Source organism: Callospermophilus lateralis, chromosome 10 (assembly GCF_048772815.1).
Source record: "Callospermophilus lateralis isolate mCalLat2 chromosome 10, mCalLat2.hap1, whole genome shotgun sequence".
NCBI classification, from domain to species: Eukaryota; Metazoa; Chordata; class Mammalia; order Rodentia; family Sciuridae; genus Callospermophilus; species Callospermophilus lateralis.
The window spans coordinates 433,866-457,259 of NC_135314.1; the positions used below are offsets into that span (position 1 = coordinate 433,866).

Sequence of the window (23,394 nt, forward strand, 5' to 3'; positions counted from 1 at the left end):
CCTGTGTGGTCTGATTGAAATCATCACCTCTTCATTCGAGATGGCCAGTAGATAGGTTGACCAGCACCTGTGGGATTATGGTAGTACTCTGTGCCTGGGGACAAGGGGTTTCCAAAGAACTGAGTAGAGCTTGTTTACTGCACAGGTGTGGGACTCGAATGTGTCATCCCGGCCACTCAGAGGCAGGCACTGGGCAGTAACCACATGGGGGAGTCAGGGAGTCCTGAGGGGAGCATAAAGAACCACCACAGAAGTTGATGATGTTCAGTGTGGACAAGTGAAGATGAACAGGGCACAGTGGGGCCGTCTGGCAGGCTTCCCCTGGCTTTTCCCTCTGGAAGGCTCCTAGCCATTCCTCAGAGACCTCTCCTGAAGCAGCGTGACTGATTCCATGATAGGAGTCAAGTGCTTTGTCAGACAGTGTCTAATGACAAGGTCTCACTCAAGATCTCTGTCCTGGGTGGGACGCTGTATTTGACCCCTGTGCTGGTCTCTCCATAGGACCTTGTGCAGGTGGTGGATGAGCTTATCCAGGAGACTCTTCAGAGGGACTGTGAGGAAGTGAGCTCGGCTGGCGCAGCTTATGCAGCTGTAGCTCTGGGGTGAGTGGCACCCAGCGCGCCGCCCTCCCCTCCAGCAGCTGCCTGCTCCCTGGGAGTACACTTGCTACTCCTTCTCAAAAAGTGTTTTCATTCTTCCACAAGATCTGGTCGAGCAGGCTCAGTGCTTGTGGTGATAGTTTCGTGGACTCTGCATCTTCTACTCTAGACAGGTGCTATTTTTTATGTTCCTGCCCTGCTATTTCATCACACATGCTCTTTTGGGGTCCTGGGGATTGAATTCGGTGCACTCAGCCACTGAGCCACATTCCCAACCCTACTTTTTTGCATTTTATTTAGAGACAGGGTCTCACTGAGTTGCTTAGTGCCTGGCTAAGTTGCTGTGGCTGGTTTTAAACTCGAGATCCTCTTGCCTCAGCCTCCCAAGTTGCTGGGATTATAGGCTTGCGCAACTGCACCCAGCTACATGTGCTTTTTTAAAAAAATATTTGTTAGTTGTAGATGGACACGATACCTGTACTTATTTATCTTTATATGGTGCTGAGGATCTAACCCAGGGCCTCAAACATGTTAGGTGAGTGTTCTACCACTGAGCCATAACTCCTCCTCATGTTTTTGAGCAACAGTTTATATTAAATTTTATAAGTTATAAACCTATTTTTCTTTAAACATATCTCAAATGTCCAGTCAAAATTAGTTCATTCCTTGTTAAAAATTAGAAACATTTATTTTTCTCAATTTAGTTTCAATAAATGTAATAAAGTTTTCCTAAGCTCTTAATTTTAAAGTGAACTCAACATCTTTTAAAAATTCCAGTGGCATAAAAATAAGGAAAGATATTGTTTTGTCTGTATAAAATACAGCTACTTGGGCCGGGTGTGGAACACACCTGTAATCCTACTGATTTGGGAGGCTGAGGTAGAAGGAGTGCAAATTCAAGGCCGTCCGGGGAAACTTAGGTCCTGTCTTAACCAAAATAAAAAGGGCTGGGGAGCTGGGGATATAGCTCAGTTGGTAGAATGCTTGCTTCTCATGCAGAAGGCCCTGGGTTCAATCCCCAGGACCGCTAAAAAAAAAAAAAAAAAAAAAAAGAATTACACAAAAGGATTGACACTGTATGTTTTTTTCTGAGGTAGAGTCTTGAACTTCTAGGCTTAAGGATCCTCTTACCTCAGCCTCCCAAGTAACTCTGACTGTGGATACATGTTGTCATGTCTGGCTGGTTAATTTTTTTTTATCCTGGAGTTAAAATATATACTTCCTAATTTTTTTTGTTGTTACTTTAAGATGGAACTCAGGGGTATTCTATCACCGAGCTACATCTCCAGCCCTTTTAAAAAACTTTTTGGAGATAGGGTCTTCTAAGTAGCCCAGGTTGACCGTGAACTTTTGATCTTTCTGCCTCAGCATCCTGAGTAGCTATGATTATAGGTGAAGCATGCCCCATTTAATGAAACTAAAAAACTATTTCCATGGGCTTATATATTTGTGGTACTGGGGATTAAACCCAGGGGGTGTTTTACCAATATGCTATATCCCTATCCCTTTTCTATTTTTTTAATATATATTTTTTTATTTGTAGTTGGACGCAACATCTTTATTTTATTTATTTTTATGTGGTGCTGAGGATCGAACCAAGGGTCTTGCACTTGCTAGACAAGTGCTCTACTGCTGAGCCACAACCCTAGCCCCATTTTTCTGTTTTTTAATTTTAGATAGGATCTTGCTAAATTGCTGAGGTTGATCTTAAACTTATAATCCTCCTCCTGTCTCAGCTTCCCAAGTTGCTGGGATTATAGGCATGTGCTACCATACTCAGCAGAGTTTTATAATATTATTTCATAAGTTTAGGTTTTTATCTATTTTATTTCACTTTTGTGTATGGTGTAACATAAGGGTCCAATCTCATGCTTTGACAGTGGATATCTAGTTTTCCTAGCACCATTTGTTACAAAGACTTCTTCCCCTATTAACTGGTATTGGCAGCCTTGTTGAAAGTCATTTAAACATGATGTGAGGGTTTCTTTCTGGGCTCTGTGTTCTGCTTCATTGGTCTTTATGTCTGTCCTTACACCAGTACTACCTTGTTTTGGTTAAAGTAGTTCTGCAATAAGTTTTGATATTAAAAAGTGTACATCCGGGCTGGGGTTGTGGCTTAATAGTAGAACACTTACCTAGCACATGTGAGGCTCTGGGTTTGATCCTCAGCACCACATAAAAATAAATAAAAAAATAAAGGTGTCGTGTCCAACTTCAACTAAAAATAAATATTTTAAAAAAAAAGTATACAGGGGCTAGGGATGTGGCTCAAGCGGTGGCGCGCTCGCCTGGCATGCGTGCAGCCCGGGTTCGATCCTCAGCACTACATACAAACAAAGATGTTGTGTCTGCCGATAACTAAAAAATAAATATTAAAAATTCTCTCTCTCTCTCTGTCTCTCCCTCTCTCACTCTCTCTTAAAAAAAAAAAAGTATACATCTTTTAACGTTGTTGTTGTTCTTGTTTTCTCAGGGCCGTTTTGCTATTTGGGATTCCTTGATATACCATTCTAATTTTAGAAAGCATTTTTCTATTTCTGCAAAAAATGCTATTGGGATTTTGATAAGGATTGCACTGAACCTATAGATTATTCTGGGTCGTATTGTCATCTTAACATTTAGGTTAGCCTTAATTTCTTTCAGGAGTGTTTTAATAGTTTTCAGTGTACAATACTTTTGCCTCCTTGGTGAAATTTATTCCTGATCATTATTTTTATTTTCTAGGCTTCTTATAAATGGAATATTTTAAAAATTCCATTTCAAATTATTCATTGTTTATATGTATAAATACTACTGATTTTTGCTTTTTTTTCAGTGCTGGTATCAAACCCAGGACCTTGTGCAGGCTAGGCAAGCAGTCTACTGAACTATGTTCCCTGTCCACTGTATATTGATTTTTATCCTTCAACCTCATTGAGCTTCTTTATTAGGATTCCTAAGGCTTTTTATATGTAAGATCATGTCATGTGTGAATGGATATAGTTTTATTACTTTTCCAATTTGGATGCTGCTTCTTGTCTAATTGCTCTGGCTATAACTTCAATATGTGTTGAAGTGGAAAACGTGGGCATCATTGTCTTCATATCTCAGAGGAAGCACTTTCAGGCTTTCACCACTGTGTATGATATGAGTTATGGGTGTTTCATAAATGGCTTAAGGGTGTTGCTTCTGTTCCTAGTTTGAATTTTACTAGATATTTTTTCTGCATTAATTGAGGTGATTGTGTGTGCATGTGTTTTAACTCTGTTCTGTTAATGTGGTTGTATTACATTGATTAGTGTTCATAGGTTAAACCGTCCTTGCATTCCAGGAACAATCCTATTTGATAATAGTCTATAATGACTTTCTCTTTCATGAGTTTGAATTCTATCCACTTTGCTCTTTTTAGTGTTTCTAATGCTGCCATGGAGGATCTGTTAATGGCTACAACCACAGGCCTTTTGAGGCATGTTGCAGTTGAAGAAGTGACTAAGGAAAGGGAGCGAAGGGAGGAAGAAAGGAGGCGGGCTGAAGAGGAAAGGTGAGTATGCCTTGCCCTGCAGTAGGACATGGTTGAAGTGTAGACACAGAGGTGAACTGCCCTGGCCCCTGATTCTGATACTGTTGTCCAGTGTGCTGCCATTAGACCTCTTCAGGTCCACAGCACCCTCATATATACTTTGTCCCAGGGATTAGGTGGGGATCCCCTGACTGTACCGGCCTGTGAACAGTGCCCCTTCCCCTCAGTAGGACAAAAAGGGAAAGAAGCTGCACTGGAGGTGGCCTGCTGACTCAGGCAGGACCACTCATTTCCATCTGCATGATTAAGGAGTAAAATAATTTTTACTTTTTAATTTTTTTGTGGTACTGGCAATTGAACCTAGGGGGGCTGTACCTCTGAGCTACATTCCTAGTTTGTTTTCTTAATTTTGAAACAGGTTTCACTCAGGTTCCAGGCTTGCCTTGGACTTGGGATCCTCGTGCCTCAGGCTTCCAACCAGCTGGGACTGTAGGTCTGTGCCACTGTGCCTAGCACTTACTTTCATTCTTAAGTATTACTCTTGTGCTTTTTTTCTTTTATCCCTAGGCTAAAACAAGAACGAGAGCTGGTATTAACTCATTTGAGCCAGAGCTTGACTGCAGAGCTGACAGAACTCATGGTGACAGAGTGTGTGCGGGAAACTTGCTCCCAGGAGTTGAAGTGAGTGTGTTGGGGTATGGAGGGAGGGAGGAGGGTTGGAAGGCACTATTGTCAGGCTGGCGCAGTTCAGGATACCAGGTTTGCACCTAGATTTGAAAAGCAGCATATCTGTTGGATAGTCAAGTGGTAACATGCCAGTTCTGTACTTCAGGGAGCAGAGACAGGGAGGCCTCACTTTCAGATTCCTCTTGTGGACCCTGCACCGGGCGTGGGGACATGTGTGTTGGCAGATTCACTGGTGTAGTCTTCTCCACACCAGGTTATTCATGATCAGTGTTTTTCAAGTAGGAGACTCTCCCTTGTTTTATATATTAGAAGGCATCCTTGGGCTATTCACTTAAGAACATTAGTAATTTTGTTGCCAAGTTTCAGTAAAAAAAAAAAAAAGCATTCCAGCTGTGAAAGAATATCTGTCTTTATGCTTAAGCTTCCATGATGTAGCCTGAAGGCCATAGACCACATTGCTTTAACACTTCTAGTGCAGATGGGAACTCACCCAGCAGCAATACATATTTTCCATTTCATTTCATTCATTTATCTGATACTGGGGGTTGAACCCAGGAGTGTTCTACTAATGAACTACATCCCTTTTTTGAGATGAAGAGGAAAGTAGGCCATGGTTGAGACAGGTTCTCTCTCTCTCTTTTTTTTTTTTTTTTTTGTGGTGCTGGGGATTGAACCCAAGGCCTTATGTATACAAGGCAGACACTCTACCAACTGAACTATATCCCCAGCCTGAGACAGAGTCTTTTTTTTTTTTTGAAGTTGTAGTTGGACACAATACCTTTATTTTATTTGTTTATATGCAGTGCTGAGGATCGGACCCAGGGCCTCACACATGTTAGGCAAGCACTCTACCACTGAGCCACAACCCTGGCCCCAGCAGGGTCTTTTTTTAATAACTTTATTTATTTTTTTATGTGGTACTGAGGATGGAACCCAGTGTGTCACATGAAGGTAATGCTCCTCCCTGAGCCACAGCCCAGCCTGAGAAGGATCTCTTCAGTTGCTGAGGCTGACCTCAAATTTGTGATCCTACTGCCTCAGCTTCCTAAGGTGCTGGCAGTACAGGCATGTGCCACCACACCTGGCAGCAGGCTGTGCATCTTTAATTAGTGTTTCCTTCCATCTGTCATAGTTTGGGGCCTTTTTCTGGTTTCTGTAAAGGAAGACACCCCACAAATGATGGTGACATGTGTACTCTGAACCCCAGAACAGTGTTAGGACAGAGGTAAGAACCCTAGCTTGCTGTGACGCAGAGACAGTGTCCTGCAGTTTGAGGAGGCTTGGTGTCAACTCAGCCCCAGGTTGTCTCCAAGGATGAGCTATTGGCTGTTGAAGCTACTTTGATTTTGTGACTATATGTTTGATATAATCCTCTGTGCTCTTGTTTGATAGAATTTTGTTATAAAACTATATAATATACTGTTTTATCCTAGGCCACCACTGCATGGCCACAGGCGACCATCCTTAGTAGTTACCAGTGATTTATCATATATTTGGGACACTTCTAATTGTAATTCTCTGTGTTGAGATTTTTCAGTTGTCTTATGGCTGTTTAAAAGTTTAAATTTTCAACTATTTTATTAGGATAAATATTTCCTTTGTTTTTCTTCTCTTTTTATGGAGAAGGGGTCTCATTATGTTGCCCAGGCTGTTCTTGAGCTCCCAGGCTCAAAAGATTCTCCTGCCTCAGCCTTTCAAGTGCTGGGATTATAGGTGTGTGCCATCATGTCCAGCTGGGCTAAAGGTTTATTTCTTTTTCTTTTTCTTTAATAGTGTACTTGAGTGAACTCAGGATTTCTTTAACACTAAGCTGTATCCCTAGCCCCCTACCTGTTTTGGTAATTTTTGAGACAGTTGCCCAGGCTAGCCTTAAATTTGCAATCCTCTTGCCTCAGGTCTCCTGATCCACTATAATAGTACATAGATGTGGACTACCATGCCCAACTTAAAGGTTCTTTTCTTTTGGTGGGGGTACAGGGGATTGAACTCGGGCACTCAACCACTGAGCCACATCCCCAGCCCTATTTTATATTGTACTCAGAGACGGTCTCACTGAGTTGCTTAGCACCTCATTGTTGCTGAAGCTGGCTTTGAACTTAAAGGTTCATTTCTTGACTGTTACAGGGGTCCTTTTGGACATATACTGTATCACCTTATACCACTTTTGTTTCTATTTCTAGTTGTCTGAACTTTTTCTTTTTCTTGGGCCGGGGGAGGTACTAGGGATTGAACTCAGGAGCACTTGACCACTGAGCCACATCCCCAGTCCTATTTGTATTTTATTTAGAGACAAAGTTTAGCGCCACGCCATTGCTGAGGCTGGCATTGTACTCGAAATCCTCCTGTTTCAGCCTTATGAGCTACTGAGGTATCTGTACTTTTACATGAAGACATAATTACATTTCCTCATGAAGGACACAGACTCGTCACTTTTAAAGTCAGTTCTCCTTGTCTGGGCTGTGGTGCAGTGTCTCCACACTGACTGCCCTGTTTCCTAGGAATGCAGTGGAGATAGACCAGAAGGTTCGTGTGGCCCGTTGTTGTGAGGATATCTGTGCCCAATTGGTGGACTTGTTTCTTGCTGAGGAAATTTTCCAGACTGCCAAAGAGACGCTACAGGAACTTCAGTGCTTCTGCAAGTATCTACAGCGGTGAGTCCTGTATTCTACACATCCACACTCAGGGGACTCTCTTACTGAATTCAACATGTATTAGCCATCAGTTCCTTTAGATAGACCTTTGTCCATTTCTTAGACACAGCAGTTGCTAGAGTAATCTTCTTGTCTTTTTTTTTTTTTTTTTTTTTTGTGGCTATCAGCAGATCATGCTCTCTACTGTGTTCTAAATCTTTACTCTGCTTGGTGTGCTTTGGGGCCTGGCAGTGCAGCGTATTGAGCTTGCCCTGTTACTGTGTAGCATGTCACTACAAGTGAGTTATATACTACCTTGGTTCCCTGTTGATAGACTCCCACATGCCTCTCTTTGTAGCTGTGACAAAGTGTTGCACTGACCACTTGTACCAACAGTTCATATATCTATATATGTGCATGCTGTGGGAAGATACATCCCTATCAGTGATGTTTGCTGGGTTTAGATTTTGTCCATATTGCTGAATCAACCTTCAGAGACCATTCAGTGTTAACTCTTATATTTAGTAGTTTAATGCTATTTTTTGCTCTCATGCCTATATTTTAATTCTCATTCATTTCTCATTTTAAGGACTGTTGCTGGAAAAGACCCTAAACCATGTTTCTTCACGTCATAGTGCTGAACTATGACATCTGCATTTGTCCCATGGTGTTAGTCTCGAATGATGATATGTTTGTGTGTCCTTCAGGTGGAGGGAAGCTGTTATAGCCCGGAAGAAACTAAGGCGTCAGATGCGGGCCTTTCCTGCAGCACCCTGCTGTGTGGATGTGAATAACCGGTTGCAGGCATTGGCACCCAGTGCAGAGTGCCCTATTGCTGAGGAGAACCTGGCTAAGGGCCTTTTGGACCTGGGCCATGCAGGGAAAGTGGGCATCTCCTGCACCAGGTCAGTGCCCAGCCATGCCTTGGCTCCTGTCCTGCAATGCTTCGCCAGGAACTGGTCTAAACTATGCATTTGCTAGTTAAAAAAAGTGGTATCAGGAAGTGAGGACAGGCGGGAGACTGCATTTTGAATGTGTCATTTCTATAGCTAGGGACATGTGACTTCCTTTACTACTGGGAAGCAGGGCTCTGATTTCATACTACTTTTTCCTTGAAAGATTCAAGTTTGGTGATTGACTCAAAATCACCTGTTTTTCTCTCTTCCCAGTTTTAAAGTACATACATATCATCCTTATTGGTGGAGCCAGAGGTTCACTGCTGTATCTGATTAACACTCCACCCTCTGTTTCCTGCAACAGTGCCTTAGCACTCCCCACTCCTAGTTGCCCTGAGCATATCTAGTTCCTGGGGTCTTAACTGTCCAGTCTTGGCCTGGTGGGGTTTGGTCTTTGTTATCAGGCCCAGTGTCAGTGTCACCTCTTGAGACTGCCTGTCTGGGCCACCCTGCTTCTCTGTGGGCAGACCCTGGGGAGGTATGATAGAGGGGCCATGGCAGGCATACTGCATTGAGGTCCATGTCTTATCTTAAACCGGATTCTGTAGTCATCTCTGAATCTGTAAACAGATGGCGAAAGGGGCTTGGATGGTCTGGTTATTGTAAGGCATGCTGTGAGGTTGGGGCACTTTCTCTGCCGTGGCTACCTTGGAGTTACAGCTTCTTAAGTTTTCTCTTAAGTCCCCCTCCTCCTCACCAGCTGCCCTTCTCAGCCTTGGCCTCCTTTTCTGACACCCTTCACCAGCTCCCTCAACTCAGCCCTTGCCCTCTGTTCTTCCCTTCTCTCTGCTGACCTGTCCCCATCGTTTATACATCTCCCTTGGTGCAGCTCCAGGCAGTACCTCTTCCCTGCATTCCAGACTCTTGTCTAGCTCCCAGCATGACTTCCACGTCTTAATTTTCCACAGCTCGCCTCTGTCCTGCTCCCAAGTGGCCATCCTGTGGTCACAGACATGGGCTTGCATTCTTCTCTCAGACCTACCCTCCTTGAGCTCCACCCGTAGAGCATACTTAGGGCCTAACCAGGTCTATCTCTGCCAGTGCTTCTCTCTGGATTATGGCTATAGCCAGAGTCCTCCACCCACCGAGATAGGGTCCCTTGTCATCTCATTCAGGTTGCCTCACCTCTTATTCATGATCCTGTGCTGTACAATAGACCGAACCCCTTCTCCTAGACACCGCTCCCGCCCCCAAACACTTCAGGCTCTATGGTGGCATGGAGAGGCCATTCCCTCTTCTTCAGTCTGTCAGAAACAGTCATGCTGGCTAATCTTTCCTTCAGGTCTTTGCTCACATTTCCTTCTGACCATCAGAGTGAGATGACAGCATGTAACCTGGCTCCTGCCTGCTCTGCTACAATTGCCCATGACACTGACATGTCCTGCAAGCTGTGCCAGCCAGTACAGAGGTTGTTCTCGGCCATGAGTGTGTGTTCTAAAAGAGGACTTTTGTCTTATTGCTAAGTCTCCTATGGCCAGCTCACAGCAGATACTGAATGGATATCTGTGGAATGAAGGGTCATCTGACTAACCTAGTTCTTTATCAGAAAACATTTTCCCAGTTTTCTTAGTACTTGACGCAAGAAGGCACTAGCCAATTGCTTTTCATTCAGAAACACCAGTAAATATTCTAAAGTCCCTTCTGTGGCATGAGCATGCTGTTATTCTCTCTTCCTTTGCAGGTTGAGGAGGCTCAGAAACATGACAGCTCACCAGATGAAGGTTCAGCATTTCCACCAGCAGCTGCTGAGGTCTGTTGGCCCTATTGTATGTGCTTCTCCTCTGAGGCAGGGACATGGGATTAACCACTGTGGTCTGTCCCTTCCAGCAATGCTGCATGGGCACCTCTGGACCTTCCATCCCTTGTGGCTGAGCATTTCCCTGAGAGGCGGGAGCGTGTGTTCTGGAAGTTGATACTGGTGCTGCCTGATGGAGAAGAGCAGTCCTTGGGGAGTCCTGGCAGGTCTGACAGTGTTTTGAACACTGATATTGTGATTTCTTGAGAGCACTGGCCAGGCAGGGCTGTGGGCCTCATATGGTGGGAACCCTGGAACAGATATATATAAATTTTTTAAAATATATTATGCTTACATATTTTTAAATACCTTTATTTTATTTATTTTTATGTGGTGTTGAGGATCGAACCCAGGGCCTCACACGTGCCAGGCGAGTGCTTTGGACATCCACTTATTTATTGTGTGGACATGTTTATACCTAGGAGAGGAATCACTATGGTAATGATAACTCTGTTTAAGTCTTTGAGGGACTGCCATAATGTATCCCATGGTAGCTGCCCTATTTCACACTCCCACCACAATGTGGGAGGCTCTGAGTCCTCTGAGCATATCATTTTTAAGCAGTTTATCATTGGGATAAGGAAGGAGGAAATCATGATGTTCATCTCATAGGACAATTAAACAATGAAGAGTTGTGGCATTTTAAAAATACTTATTCATTTCTTAAAACACCTATTTCTAATTTACTAAGTTCATTAGGAAATGTACACCACTTAGGAAATTTTTAAGGTTTTAGGCATGAGAAATGTGTTTCTGTAAAATGTGTATTTCAAACTCCAGGGATGTTTTCTGTTCAGAATCTTTCCTTAGTACTTTAGAATCTTCAGTCACATTAGAATGAGATAGTTCCATGAGTTTCTTCTCTTTTTGCCCAAATACAACCCTGTAGGACCCAGCTCTGTTTTATTTATTTTATTTTTTCCAAAGATATATATTTTTTAAAGATGGACCCAATATCTTTATTTATTTTTTATGTGGTGCTGAGGATTGAACCCAGTAATCTCACAAGTACAAGGCAAGCGCTCTACCGCTGAGCTATACATAACGCCAGCCTCCCTAGCTCTGTTTTAAATGACACCCTGTTTGGTCCATGTCAACCTCACAATAAGAGTTGGTGTCTGTGGCCCTAGGGTCTGTATGGTATGTCTTCTTTTCTTGAAAATATTTATAGTTCAAAGTTAGAATCAGATTCTTCTTTAAGTGTTGTTATTATTATTATTTTTTAATCTACAGAATTCTAGCAAATTGGCTAAAAGCCAAGTTCATGGGAGATGATGGTTCAGTTGGTGACATGTGTTCTAATAATGCTGGTGATATCCAGACACTCACAATATTTAATGCACTCAGCAGCAAAGGGGATCAGACAGTTTCTGTCAATGTGTGTATAAAGGTGAGCAATATTCACTTTGTGAATCTATCTCCATGTTTTTTTAATTTTCACTCACTCTCAGGCTTCACTAGAATTATATAAGTGCTAGTTATTCTTTTTTTAAAATATTTTTAGTAGTATTTTTAAAAAATATTTTTAGTTATAAAGTGCTACTTATTCTTTTTAAAAAATGTTTTATAGTTGGACACAATATGTTTGTTTATTTAGTTTTAAAATATTTTTTTAGTTGTAATTGGACACAGTACCTTTATTTTATCTATTTCTTTCTTTTTTTTCATGTTGTGCTGAGGATCGAACCCAGGGTCTCGCATGTGTGAAGTGAGCACTCTACTGCTAAGCCACAACCCTAGCCTCTTAGTTTTTTTTGTGGTTCTGGGGATTGAACCCAGTGCATCATGCATGCTAGGCAAGCACTCTACCACTGAGCCACAACCCTAGCCCAGTATTTATTCTTTAAAGTGTTTTTGAAAGACTGTGAGGCTGAGAAGCAAGTGTTGGTTCTGTCTTTTCTTGTGTCTTTTATTTTGTTTTTGGTGGTACTATGGATGGACTAGGGGCACTCTACACTGAGCTACATCCCTAGCTCTTTTTTTTTTTTGAGACAGGGTCTCTCTAAATTATCCAGGCTAGCTTCAAACTTGTCATCTCCCTGCCTCCACCTCCTGAGTGGCTGAGGTTGCAGGCGTGCACCACCATGCGTGGCCTTCCTCATGTCTTGATGATAACCCGTGACCATATTTGGCGAGAGCCTCCAGGCTGGAATCTAGTAGGTGAATACATTGAATAGCTTTCTGTTACTATATCAAATACCTGAGATAATCAGCTTATTAAAAGAAAAGGTTTATTTATTTTGGTTTACAATTTAGAGATTTGAGTTCATGATGAGTTAGCCCTATTGCTTTGGGCCTGTGGTGAGACAGTTCCCATCATGTGGGAACACTTGGCTGGGAAGCAAAAGATAGGGAGAGAGGAAGGGGCTGGGTTCTGTCCCCTTCAAAGGAATGCATTCAGTGATCTGAAGACCTTCCACTAGGCCATCACCTCTTACAGGTTCACTACCTCCCTATAGCACCAAGCTGGGGTTCAAGCCTTTAACACGTGGGCCTTGGGGGACACTGCAGATGAAAACTACAGCAAGCAGTGAGCTTAGCTGTCACAGACCTCTTTGAGAATACTGAAGTTGGCCTAGGTTTTCTATTACAAAGTTTCATTTTTGTTCTTTGTAGGCATTTTATGTACTGAACTGATTGGTTCTCTGGGAAGTTTGGTTTAATGAGAACTTCAATAGATTTAAACCTACATAAATTAGTTTTAGGTTTCAGCATACATATTTGAAAATGAAACCAGATGTGTCCTTTGAAAATGTTGACTTCAATGTTGAACAGACTTGGTGTCAGTGGCCACTACCCTGACCAGCTCTGAGTCTAGGCATGGCACTTGACCTCACTTGTTCTATAATGTGACAGTCTTAGTTGCAGTACTAGAGTCTCCTGAGGACTAGCTGGGCTCAGTGTCTGGAGGAATGCTCACAATGAGTCCAGTCTGTTTTCTCTCTCTCCTTCAGGACTGGCTCAGAATAACAAATATTATTATCTTATGGTTTCTATGGGTCAAGTATCCAAATACAGTTTAGCTGGGTCCTATGACTCAGGACCTCTCACAAGATGGAAATCAAGATGTTGGCTTGTTTTATGGTCTCATCAGAAAGCTTGTCTAAAAGCTGCATTTCCTTGGAGGCTGTGGACAGAGACTTTCTCCACTGCATGCCATGGCTTCTCCATGAGGGAACTCACCACATGGCAGTGAGTGAGGAAGACAGGGTGGCCAAAATGGAAGTCAAGTCTCTTCATGACCTAGTTATAGAAGTGATACCCATTGTGTTAGATTCTCTCTGTTGGAAGGGAGTCATTGGGCCCACCCTATATTCAGGGCAGAGGACTCTGCAAGGTATAGGTACTAGGAGGTGGGATGTGGGAGCCAACTTGGTGTTACACACCAACCCAGGTGAGGAGAGACCTTTTATATCAGGGTCCCATCATCTTCCCAGAATAGCTATACCATCCCTTTTGTTATCCCTTCAGCAAGTGGGGTCCCATTTTGATGTCTCTGAACCAGAAGTGTTCTTCTATGACATCTTTTTTTTCTTTAATAGATGCCTTCTTTCCTCACTTACATAGATTCTCTGTATCTTTTTAATTGTTATTGTGTAGACTATATATATCTCAGTAGAGTTCTCCACATGTTCTGTCACTTGGCCTGATATATCCATGTCTCTTCTTTCCTTGGAGCCCTCCCTCTGAGAAAGTGCCATCCTCTTGTTCTACCCTGGGCTGATAGCTTCTACCAGGGCACGGCTGTTACTGGGACCTCTATACAAATAGCATGCATCTTTGAGCCATCCTTGTGAGCATCTGTCTCTGTTCTTCCACCTGCTAGTTTTGTGACCTTGAGAAAGCTCCTTAGCATCTCTGTGCCACTTATGTAGGGATACTCTGATTGATACATCTGTTTTATTCTCTGACTGATATTATCTATTTTAGTCATAGAAGTTAAAATAAGCCATGTTACGCAGTGCACCTGCTATGTGGCATGATGCTCATCAGGCCCTTGAGGTGAAATGAGTTTGTACGTGCAGAGTTCTTAAAACATTTCCTGGGCGATACCAGGACCTTGCTTATATCATCATTAGCAGCAGCAGTAGTAGTTTCTCTTGGTTTAGTCGTCGTTTGATGGTATGTTTTCCAGCTGCTTCAAAGGAAGGATGCATAGAAGGGGGATTTTCCAAGTCCTTTCCTTTCTGAAAACATATTTGTTTTATCCTTACATTTGTTTCTTAGTTTATCAAGGTTTTTAAAATTATAGAAAATTATTTTTCTATCAATTTTGCTCTGTTGTCACCTAGCATTTATGATTGCTATTGAGATGTCAGAGAACTCTCTTTTCCTTTACTCTTTTCTCTTGTACTAGGGATTGAATCCAGGGGTGCTTTGTCACTGAGCTACATACCCAGATCCTTTCTTTTCTTTTTTTTTTTAAGTATTTATTTTTTAGTTTTAGGTGAACACAATATCTTTATTTTTACATTTATGTGGTGCTGAGGATCAAACCCAGTGCCTCATGCATGGTAGGCGAGCACTCTACCACTGAGCCACAATCCCAGCCCAAGATCCTTTCTTTTTAAAAATCGTTATTTTGAGACAAGAGTGTCACTAAGTTGCCAAGGCTAGCCTCAAACTAGTGATTCCCCTGCGTTAGCCTCCCAAGTTGCCTGGATTACAGGCATGCACCAGCACACCCAGGGCTGGAGACTCATTTCATTTTTGGGACAGTTTTTGTGCCCCTATGTCACCTACTTTCCTTCTCTATTTTCATTTCACTCTGAAGCCCCTATTTGATAGATGTTGGACCTCATCAACTGATCATATGTTCCTCTTATCCTTTTTCTTATTTTTGGTATGATGTGTTCTGGAAGATTTCCTTATAGCATCTCATTTCTATTTGGGGATGCATTGATTACATCTTTGAGGAAGACAGGGATTTTTAGATCTACATTTGCATATGTTCTGTGTACCATCTGTTTCCCCTGGATCTCTTTTGTGCTGGAAACTCCTCTAATACCTTAGCTGAGACTGTCCAGCTATACCTGAGTGAGACCATAAAGGTTGGCAAGAAGTTTAGCAAACCAACCTTTTTTAGGGGGATCCCCAACTGTCTGGAGCTGAATACCTGTTCTGTGGGCTATTTAGTTTCTTTAGAAAGGACTTATCCCACTCTTCCTGGGTAGTTTCTGGTGATCTCAGGGTGGGGTTAGGGATGGCCAGTGCCCCCAGCAGCCTTTTATGAAGCTAGCTCCCTCTGTTTCTCTGACCCATCTCATTATTGCTCTCTAGAAAAGCATTAGAATCCCTTGTTTGTTGCTGGCTTGCCTTTCCCATTTTCTGCATCATGAACTTAACTGTTTTATACCTGTTTAAGGTTCATTAAGATTATAGAAATGTGAACTGTGCACAGTGGTGGCTTGGGAGGCTGAGGCAGGAGAATTACAAGTCCAGAGCCAGCCTTAGTAAAAGCGAGGTGCTAAGCAACTCAGTAAGATCTTGTCTCTAAGTAAAACAGGGCTGGTGGGTGTAACTCAGTGATCAAGTCGAGTGCCCGAGTTCAATCCCCAGTACCAAAAAAGATTATAGAAATATAGTCAAATAGCTCTTACTAGAGGTTAAATTATCTATTGACCTGGATGTTTTTCACACTTAATTCATGGTCTCATGAAGGAAGGCTGGCCTAGCCTGTCCAGAGCATAGTGAATGTTTGGTGCTTGGGGATCTTAGGCTGCAGTTGCTCTGGGGCAGACCATACACCACTAACTTGTTCCCTGGAGCATCCATCATGATGGTCTGGATGCTGTTGCAGGTGGCCTGTGGTACCCTCAGTGACGGTGCCCTTGATGCTGTGGAGACCCAGAAGGACCTCTTGGGAGCCAGTGGGCTCATGCTGCTGCTTGCCCCCAAAGTGAAGAGTGACGACGTGGCAGAGGAGGATGTGTACTGGCTATCGGCCTTGTTGCAGCTCAAGCAGCTCCTGCAGGCCAAACCCTTTCAGCCTGCACTTCCACTGGTGGTCCTTGTGCCCAGCTCCGGAAGGGATGATGTCAGGAAGGAAGTGGAGGATGGTTTGTGAAGGAAGTCTCTTTTATGAACTGGCATGGCTTAATAAATAAGTGGAGCCATGGGTGTAAGCAGTGGTGTTAGGAACTACTGAGACTGGAGACCCACTGCATCTCTCCACTGCTGGGTAGGGTGGGGTCAGCACTGTGAGGTGTCAGGTGTGCAAGCAAGTGCAGACATATGACTGTCATCTGTTTATCTTAAAGGTCTGATGCTACAGGACTTGGTTTCAGCTAAGCTGATTTCAGATTACACTGTTACTGAGATTCCTAATTCTATTAATGATTTACAAGGCACCATGAAGGTAAGGGTTTGTTTTTTTTTTTTTTTTGGCGGTACTAGAGATGGAATCCAGGGGCGCTCTACCACTGAGCTCTATCCCCATTCCTTTTATTTTTTATTCTGAGACAGGGTCTCACTAAGTTTTTAAACATCCTAAGTTGCTGAGTCTGGTCTTGAATTTGTGATCTTCCAGCCTCAGCTTCCCGAGTTACTGAGATGTACACGCATTTGCCACTGCTCCCATCTAGGTTTCATCATCTTTAAAGGTCCATCAAGATAATTTTTTTGGTTTCCCTTCTGATCTATCTGAAGTTTTATATATATTAATATATATTTTAATCTACATAATTTTCTAAAGATATAAGCAGGATTCAAAATAAAAGATAAAATTTGCCCATATTCTGCTATCTACAGCAAATCAAATTGTTCATATAAATTTCACCCCCACCCTCTCCATGTTAGGATAGATCTTATGGACACTTTATCACAGTTCTTTTTATTTTTTATTTTGAATCCAGGTCTTGCTAAGTTGCTGAGGCTGGCCTCAAACTTGTGATCCTGCTGCCTTCATCTTCTAAGTAGCTTAGTATTGTTTTTATGAATTTAAAATATGACCATTTATGCCTTATATGGCAACATCAGATACCAGTGTTATTTTTCTAGAGTGGTTGTCCATGAAATATGTAAAGACATGTTATGTGAGATGACAGCTGACTAATTGCACCTGGAGAAAGAAGTACTAAGAATAAAAATAACTTTAGAAAGGAAGATAACTGTAGGTGTGAAGGCATCCTGGCATGTAATGAAGCTGTTAGTTCTTTGGCCAAGAGATATGCCTTCCATTTTTGTGTGTGGTAAAGAGGATGTGCAGGGATGGTTTCCTGGGGCCCTGGGCCGTTACAGGGAGTTCCTGCAGGCCCCACTCCTTAGCTGGATGGTACTGGTGGGGACACACTCTTGTGCTGTTGCTGGGTGTGTCTCCAGGGCCCTGGACAGCCACTCAATCACAGAAGAACCTTATAGGCCCTTCCTACTACCTGTGGTTAAAGCCTGGTACTATGGTGGCATCTACCTCAATCAGTTATGAGTAAAGTACCAAATCATTTCAGAAAACTGTTTTTGAAAACCATTGTGAATTATTTAACCATATCTTTCCCAACTGTCTTTGCTTTTTAGGTTTCTCAGGCAGTGCAATGGCTGGTCTCTCGCTGCCCCCACATTCTTGACCTTTGTTGCCAGACTCTTATTCAGTACATTGAGGATGGGATTGGCCATGAATTTAGTGGTCGGTTTTTCCATGACAGAAGAGAGAGACGTCTGGGTGGCCTGGCCTCACAGGAGCCCAGTGCCATCATTGAGCTCTTTAACAGTGTGCTGCAGTTCCTGGCCTCTGTGGTGTCCTCTGAGCAGCTATGTGACTTGTCATGGCCTGTCACTGAATTTGCTGAGGCAGGAGGTAGCCAGCTGCTTCCTCACCTTCACTGGAACTCCCCAGAGCACCTGGCTTGGCTGAAGCAGGCTGTGCTTGGGTTCCAGCTCCCACAGATGGACCTTCCACCTGCAGCAGGTATGTGTTTATACTGAGAGAGAAGTGGAGGGCTGGCTGTAGCAGAGCCTCATGTTTTCTTCTTGATGTGACCATCCCGCATGTACTGGGTTCAGCGTGAGGTCTGCAGTCCACCTCAACTGTGCATCCACCTGCACCTGTCTTTGCGTTCATTGGTTTAAGGAGCCAGGGATTTTTATGGAGTGGGGATGCTTGACCTTTTCCCAGCACTAGCCCCTGGCTGTCCTTCCTCTTAGGTCCCAGTTATCGGAACAGAAGTTGTCCTTGAGCTGTTGGCTCTGCTGGGACCATGACATCAGTTCTGATTTATGTCCATGTTCCTTTGAATCCTGCCTATGCCTACTGTTCCTGGGTCAGGCCTTTGGGCCATTGTGATGGAGCATCCGTAGGTCACCTCAGTTGGCTCAAGCCTAGCATGGCAGGGGTTGCTTCTTCACACATGAATGCTGGTGTTAGGTAATGAGCCTGATGGCTACTTATCTGGCAGAGTGTGGGGCCTCAGCATGCATACTCACTTTGGGCCTCAGTACCCTTCCAAATTCTCATCATTCAAGAAACCTGAAGGGAAGTGAACCACTCAGTGGAAGCCCTCTGTGTCCTCAGCTAGGTGGTGTCCCCAGGGGAAACCAGGACCACCTACCCAAGATTTTCCTGGCTGCTTGTTATAAATATGATTCCCGGGTAGCCGTAGATCCATGTTGTCAAGAATATCTGGGGTGGGCCTTGGGAGCAAGCTCTTCTTTCCCTCAACAGCTGTGGTTCTGCTGTGTATATATTTGAAAGCAGACTACCAACTATACAGTTGCTGTTACCTAACGGAGATAGTCTTAACATTTTCATGTATATTTTCACCTATACTTTGGTCAAACCTGTGATTCATGAGGCACTTTCTCTTCAGCACCCTGGCTTCCTGTATGCTCCATGGTTGTCCAGTATACCTCCCAGATCCCCAGCTCACGCCAGACGCAGCCCGTCCTCCAGTCACAGGTGGAGAACCTACTCCGCAGAACATACCGCAGGTGGAAGAACAAGAGCCCCTCAATGGACCTGGGGGCAGGACCCTCTGTCGAGGAGATTCCTTGGGATGACATTATTGCCTTGTGCATCAACCACAAGCTGAGGGATTGGATGCCCCCCAGGCTTCCTGTCATCTCAGGTAGTTGGAGCTTGGCGCTGTAGGTCCTCATGAGACTTTCCTGGTTCCGTTTTAGCAAAGGATTGTATTTCTTTGATGTTGCTTCTTTTCCCCAGTCTCCATTTCCTTAGGACTTCCCTCTAAGTCCAGTGACTTCCAGGTGACGTGTAAACATTGGGAAGAACTAAGAAGGTTCCAGGAGACCTGGATTTCCCTGCCTGAAACAGGCCTCCTAAGTTGATTTTAATTAGAGGAGATCTGTAGCTCTGAGAGTTGTTATTGGTGCTGCCACAGTCTGGACATGAGCTGTCTGGACCTTGAGTGGCTCATGTACACTTGGAGTGTTAAATGACCAAAGCATGGAAGTAGTATTAGTCAGAAGGCTGTCCTTAAATCAGTAAGTCTGAGCAAATGCCAAGTGGCGACCTGTTGCTCTTTTGATAATGTTTTTAATCTATTTTTGTATTGTTTTCTCAGAGGCATTGAGTGAAGATGGTCAGATATGTGTATATTTTTTTAAAAACCATTTGAAAAACTATGATGTTCCTTTGTCATGGGAACAAGCCAGAGTGCAGACACAGAAGGAGCTACAGCTGAGTCAAGGACGGTGAGTTCCATGTTCATTGTGTTTCTGTTGCTGTCCTAAATCATATTGTTATCCAAAAGTACACTGTGGAAATTGGCATTTGGCACACTGAATCTCGCCCATCGTGGGTCAGTTTTGATAATCCTTAAAGCACAGATCATTCTGTTGTCACAGAACTGTTCTAAAACAAAGTCAGAGGCATCTCACTTAATTTATCAGATGAGCCTGACCCTGAAGTCATATCCAGTTGGGAGAGTGCAAATGAGAAGATTGGTACCTTGTCCCACAAAACTGGCTTAAAAATACCAAGTAAAGTGTTGGTATATGCAGTCTTATAACATCTAAAAAAATTCCCAAGTGGCCTTTCTCACAAGATAAACAATATCAACAGTAGAAATCTATTAATGTAGTCTTTTGCTACAATATGAAAATAAGAGATCATTTTATTAGTTGTTGAAATATATTTATTAAAACTTACACTTATTCTTGATGTTATTATGAAGTTTCAGTTAAAAAAAAAAAATCCATTAAACTACCAAAAAGGAAAGGAAAAAAAGAAAAAACAGAAAACAGCAAAACAAACAGTATTTGTTGTTCATGTTGTCACTGCTGCTGCCTATTGTCTTGGATCCTGACTACTGTAGTGACATGGGATAGATGGGCAAAAATTATCAAAGGAGAACTGTAATTTCCAGACAGTGTTGCCTATCAGTCTATGATAACACACAGCTGATCCCTTAGGACTGTCCAGAGTTCAGATAGATGACTGACAACGTAAAAAAATTCTCACAACAGCACAAACCCATGTCATCATGAATTGACAGGCAATGCCCTAACCCCAGCAGGGGAGTGTTCAGAGGCTTGAATGTGCAAAGGAACCCTGAATAAATGAGGCACAGACTAGCTTTGGACATTAAAAATATGCAATGTTATAAAGGTGCCAGTGCCAATCATAAAGTTAGGGCATTGCTAATCAAAGGCCAATAGTATTTCCCACTGAGAGTGACAAATTAATTCTAAAATTCTTCAGGATAATAAAATAGACTAAGAAAGAAGGTCTGCTTAGTCTAATATCAAAATATATGGTAAAGCTACCATACTTAAAACCAGATGGTAATGCTGGTGTATTACAGACCAGAATGGAAAGTCCAGAAATAGAACTGTATGTGACAGGACTGCAGTGCCAAGTCAGATTAGTTGTGAAAGGGCAGACATTGCCATCTCTTTAGAAAGAACCATTAGAACCCCTCTCCAACCATTCACAGACATTCTTCCAGATGGATCCAAGATCTAGATGTAAAGTGTAAGAACAGGGGCAATATAGGCCAAAGCAGGGCAAAATAGAGAATCTGTATAGAGCCCTGGGATGGGAAGCAAGACCCAAAGTGGAGAAGCTCTAAGAGCCCAGCTGCCCCATGAGAGCAGAAGATTCCAGGAGCTACAATGTCTCTTGATCCTGCTGTGCGTGAAGATCACCCAGCAGTCAGGGGGCTACCTTCTCTCTGAGCCCCATTCCCTGAATTGAGGAAATTCTAGAGGCAGATACAGGACTGACCCAGGCTTGATCCGTCAAGGAGGTCTGAGGCTTATGACTGCTTAGGGTTGGTGCATGTGTGTGACTTGTCCACATGCTTCGCAGTGCTGTAGGAGTCCTTTCTCCCACTTTCCTGACCATAAGCATTTCAAAACATGTACTTACAGTTTGGGGATAAAGTCTTTTCATTATTCTGCAAGCAATTTTCCTACTCCGTTACTTCACGTGCACCATAAAGGGAAGAGGAATGAAGAGTGTGACCCAGAGGAGCGGAGTCTCAGTGCAGAGGATCTGATGCGAGGAGCTTCTGCCCAGGAGCTCCTGGCGCAGTGTCTGTCCAGTAGTCTATTAATGGAGAAGGAGGAGAATAAGAGGTGAGGCCTGTTCCCTTCTGATTCACGTGTGCTGTTTAGTTCACTTCATGCAAGGGGAGACAGAGTAGTTGCTCATTTGAATAGACAGCTAGGGCAAAAAGACCAGAAGGTTTAGTGATATAATTCTGTTTGAAAAAGAAAGTGAGTCAAACATTTGTAAAGTATAACCTCTTGGAAGACAGGCAGTGCCCTAGGTGATTATGTTTTGTTTTTTGATTTATTTTCTAGTTATAGGTGGACACAATACCTTTGTTTTTTATGTGGTGCTGAGGATCAAACCCAGTGCCTCATGAATGCCAGGCAAGAGCTCTCTCTCTGAGACACAATCCCAGCCCAGTGATTATGTTTTTAATGGTTATGTTATTTGAAATTGATTCCACTAATTGTTATTGAAAGTTAGCTTCAGATTCTTTGTAGGAAATACGTGTGGCTGAATCTACCCAAAAGATGGCGAGTGCTAAACAGTGGCTGTCTGCCCTTGAGTCTGAGACTTCTCTGGCTTATTCCACTCTGAATGAGTAGGAGCTGGTGCTGGACCTTTGTATCCCTCACTGCCCCCCACTCCCCCTTGAGTTTTCACTTGGTGGCCTTGTTTATAGTTTTACTAAGAAAGAAAACTAGTTAGAAGGGACTTTATATAGGTCATGCTCCTGCCTCCACTGTCTTGAGCAACCATGTCTAGGAGCCTCTCTCTGACCAGCCCATTCCATGTCCCCTAGATGGGGAGGAATCATTCAGCTGGTAGCCAAAGTCAGCCTTCCCCTTGGATCTCATCTTCCACAGCTTAAGGGCACTCAAGTAGGTGTCCCTCTCCTGTGTCATTGTCTGCTAGGATGTACCAGTCAGTGTGCAAACATGAAAACCTGTTGGCATTGCTCCTCCTTGTCCCCATTCCCTTAATCACCACCTCATGTTTATATTCCCTTAACACTAAAATGTCTCTAAAACTCAGAAATTCTTTGATTCTCACCTCTGCATTCCTCTTTCCAGTCAGCCTGCAGAGGTTGAATGTGGCCACGAACCACCAGCCCTGTCGGCTGTCCACACCTTTGTTCCTTGCTGCTAGGATGCCCCTAGTCCCCTCCCCAGGATTTAAGTGCTGGCTAATCCTCACCTCTCAACTGATTCTCAGGCCCAACTCCAGACCTAATATCTGGATCATCTGAACCCACTCCTCTGTGATTTTATGCACTCATGGATTTTTAGATAACTCCAATATTCTAACAACTCCAAATTTCCCTCAAACTCTGAATTCCAGACTTGAATGTCCTATTGCTTCTTTGTGGTTCTGGGGATTAAAACCTGGTGTGCTCTACTGGTGAGCTACATCTCCAGCCCTTTTTATCTATTTTTTGAGACGGGGTGTGTTGTGGGGGAAGGTCCTGCTAAGTTTCCCAGGCTGGCCTCAAACTTGTGATCCTCCTGTCTCAGCCTCCCAAGTTGTTGGGCTTACACGCATAAGGCATGTTCCTGGCTTCCTATTATTTCTTGCAGTCATCTTTAGACATCTATTGGATGTCAGGCATTGCAAAGTTAACATATTCCATATCCAATTTTCCCCCAACCACCCCTCCTTCGGTGGTCTTTTGTGTGATGGCAATACAGTCCTTCTAGATGCTCAGAATCACGCCCCTATGTCCTGATCATCTTCAAATCCTGTTGGCTCTAATGAAAGTATACTCAGAATTAGACTATT

The 23,394-nt window shown here is 43.2% G+C and overlaps 1 protein-coding gene across 3 annotated transcripts in view; it reads left to right on the forward strand.

Moving 5' to 3' along the window:
• The window catches only part of Mcm3ap (minichromosome maintenance complex component 3 associated protein), a 43,228-nt gene that overhangs the window by 17,149 nt on the left and 2,685 nt on the right, over window positions 1-23,394 (forward strand). For all 3 annotated transcript variants that reach the window (XM_076867207.2, XM_076867208.2, XM_076867205.2), the window contains exons 14-27: window positions 502-602; window positions 3,988-4,119; window positions 4,666-4,779; window positions 7,284-7,436; window positions 8,123-8,320; window positions 10,053-10,121; window positions 10,199-10,333; window positions 11,400-11,556; window positions 15,967-16,225; window positions 16,427-16,524; window positions 17,679-18,069; window positions 18,968-19,225; window positions 19,682-19,811; window positions 21,492-21,698. In XM_076867207.2, the coding sequence (XP_076723322.2) occupies window positions 502-602; window positions 3,988-4,119; window positions 4,666-4,779; window positions 7,284-7,436; window positions 8,123-8,320; window positions 10,053-10,121; window positions 10,199-10,333; window positions 11,400-11,556; window positions 15,967-16,225; window positions 16,427-16,524; window positions 17,679-18,069; window positions 18,968-19,225; window positions 19,682-19,811; window positions 21,492-21,698 (2,402 nt within the window). The remainder of the gene's footprint in view (window positions 1-501; window positions 603-3,987; window positions 4,120-4,665; window positions 4,780-7,283; window positions 7,437-8,122; window positions 8,321-10,052; window positions 10,122-10,198; window positions 10,334-11,399; window positions 11,557-15,966; window positions 16,226-16,426; window positions 16,525-17,678; window positions 18,070-18,967; window positions 19,226-19,681; window positions 19,812-21,491; window positions 21,699-23,394) is intronic.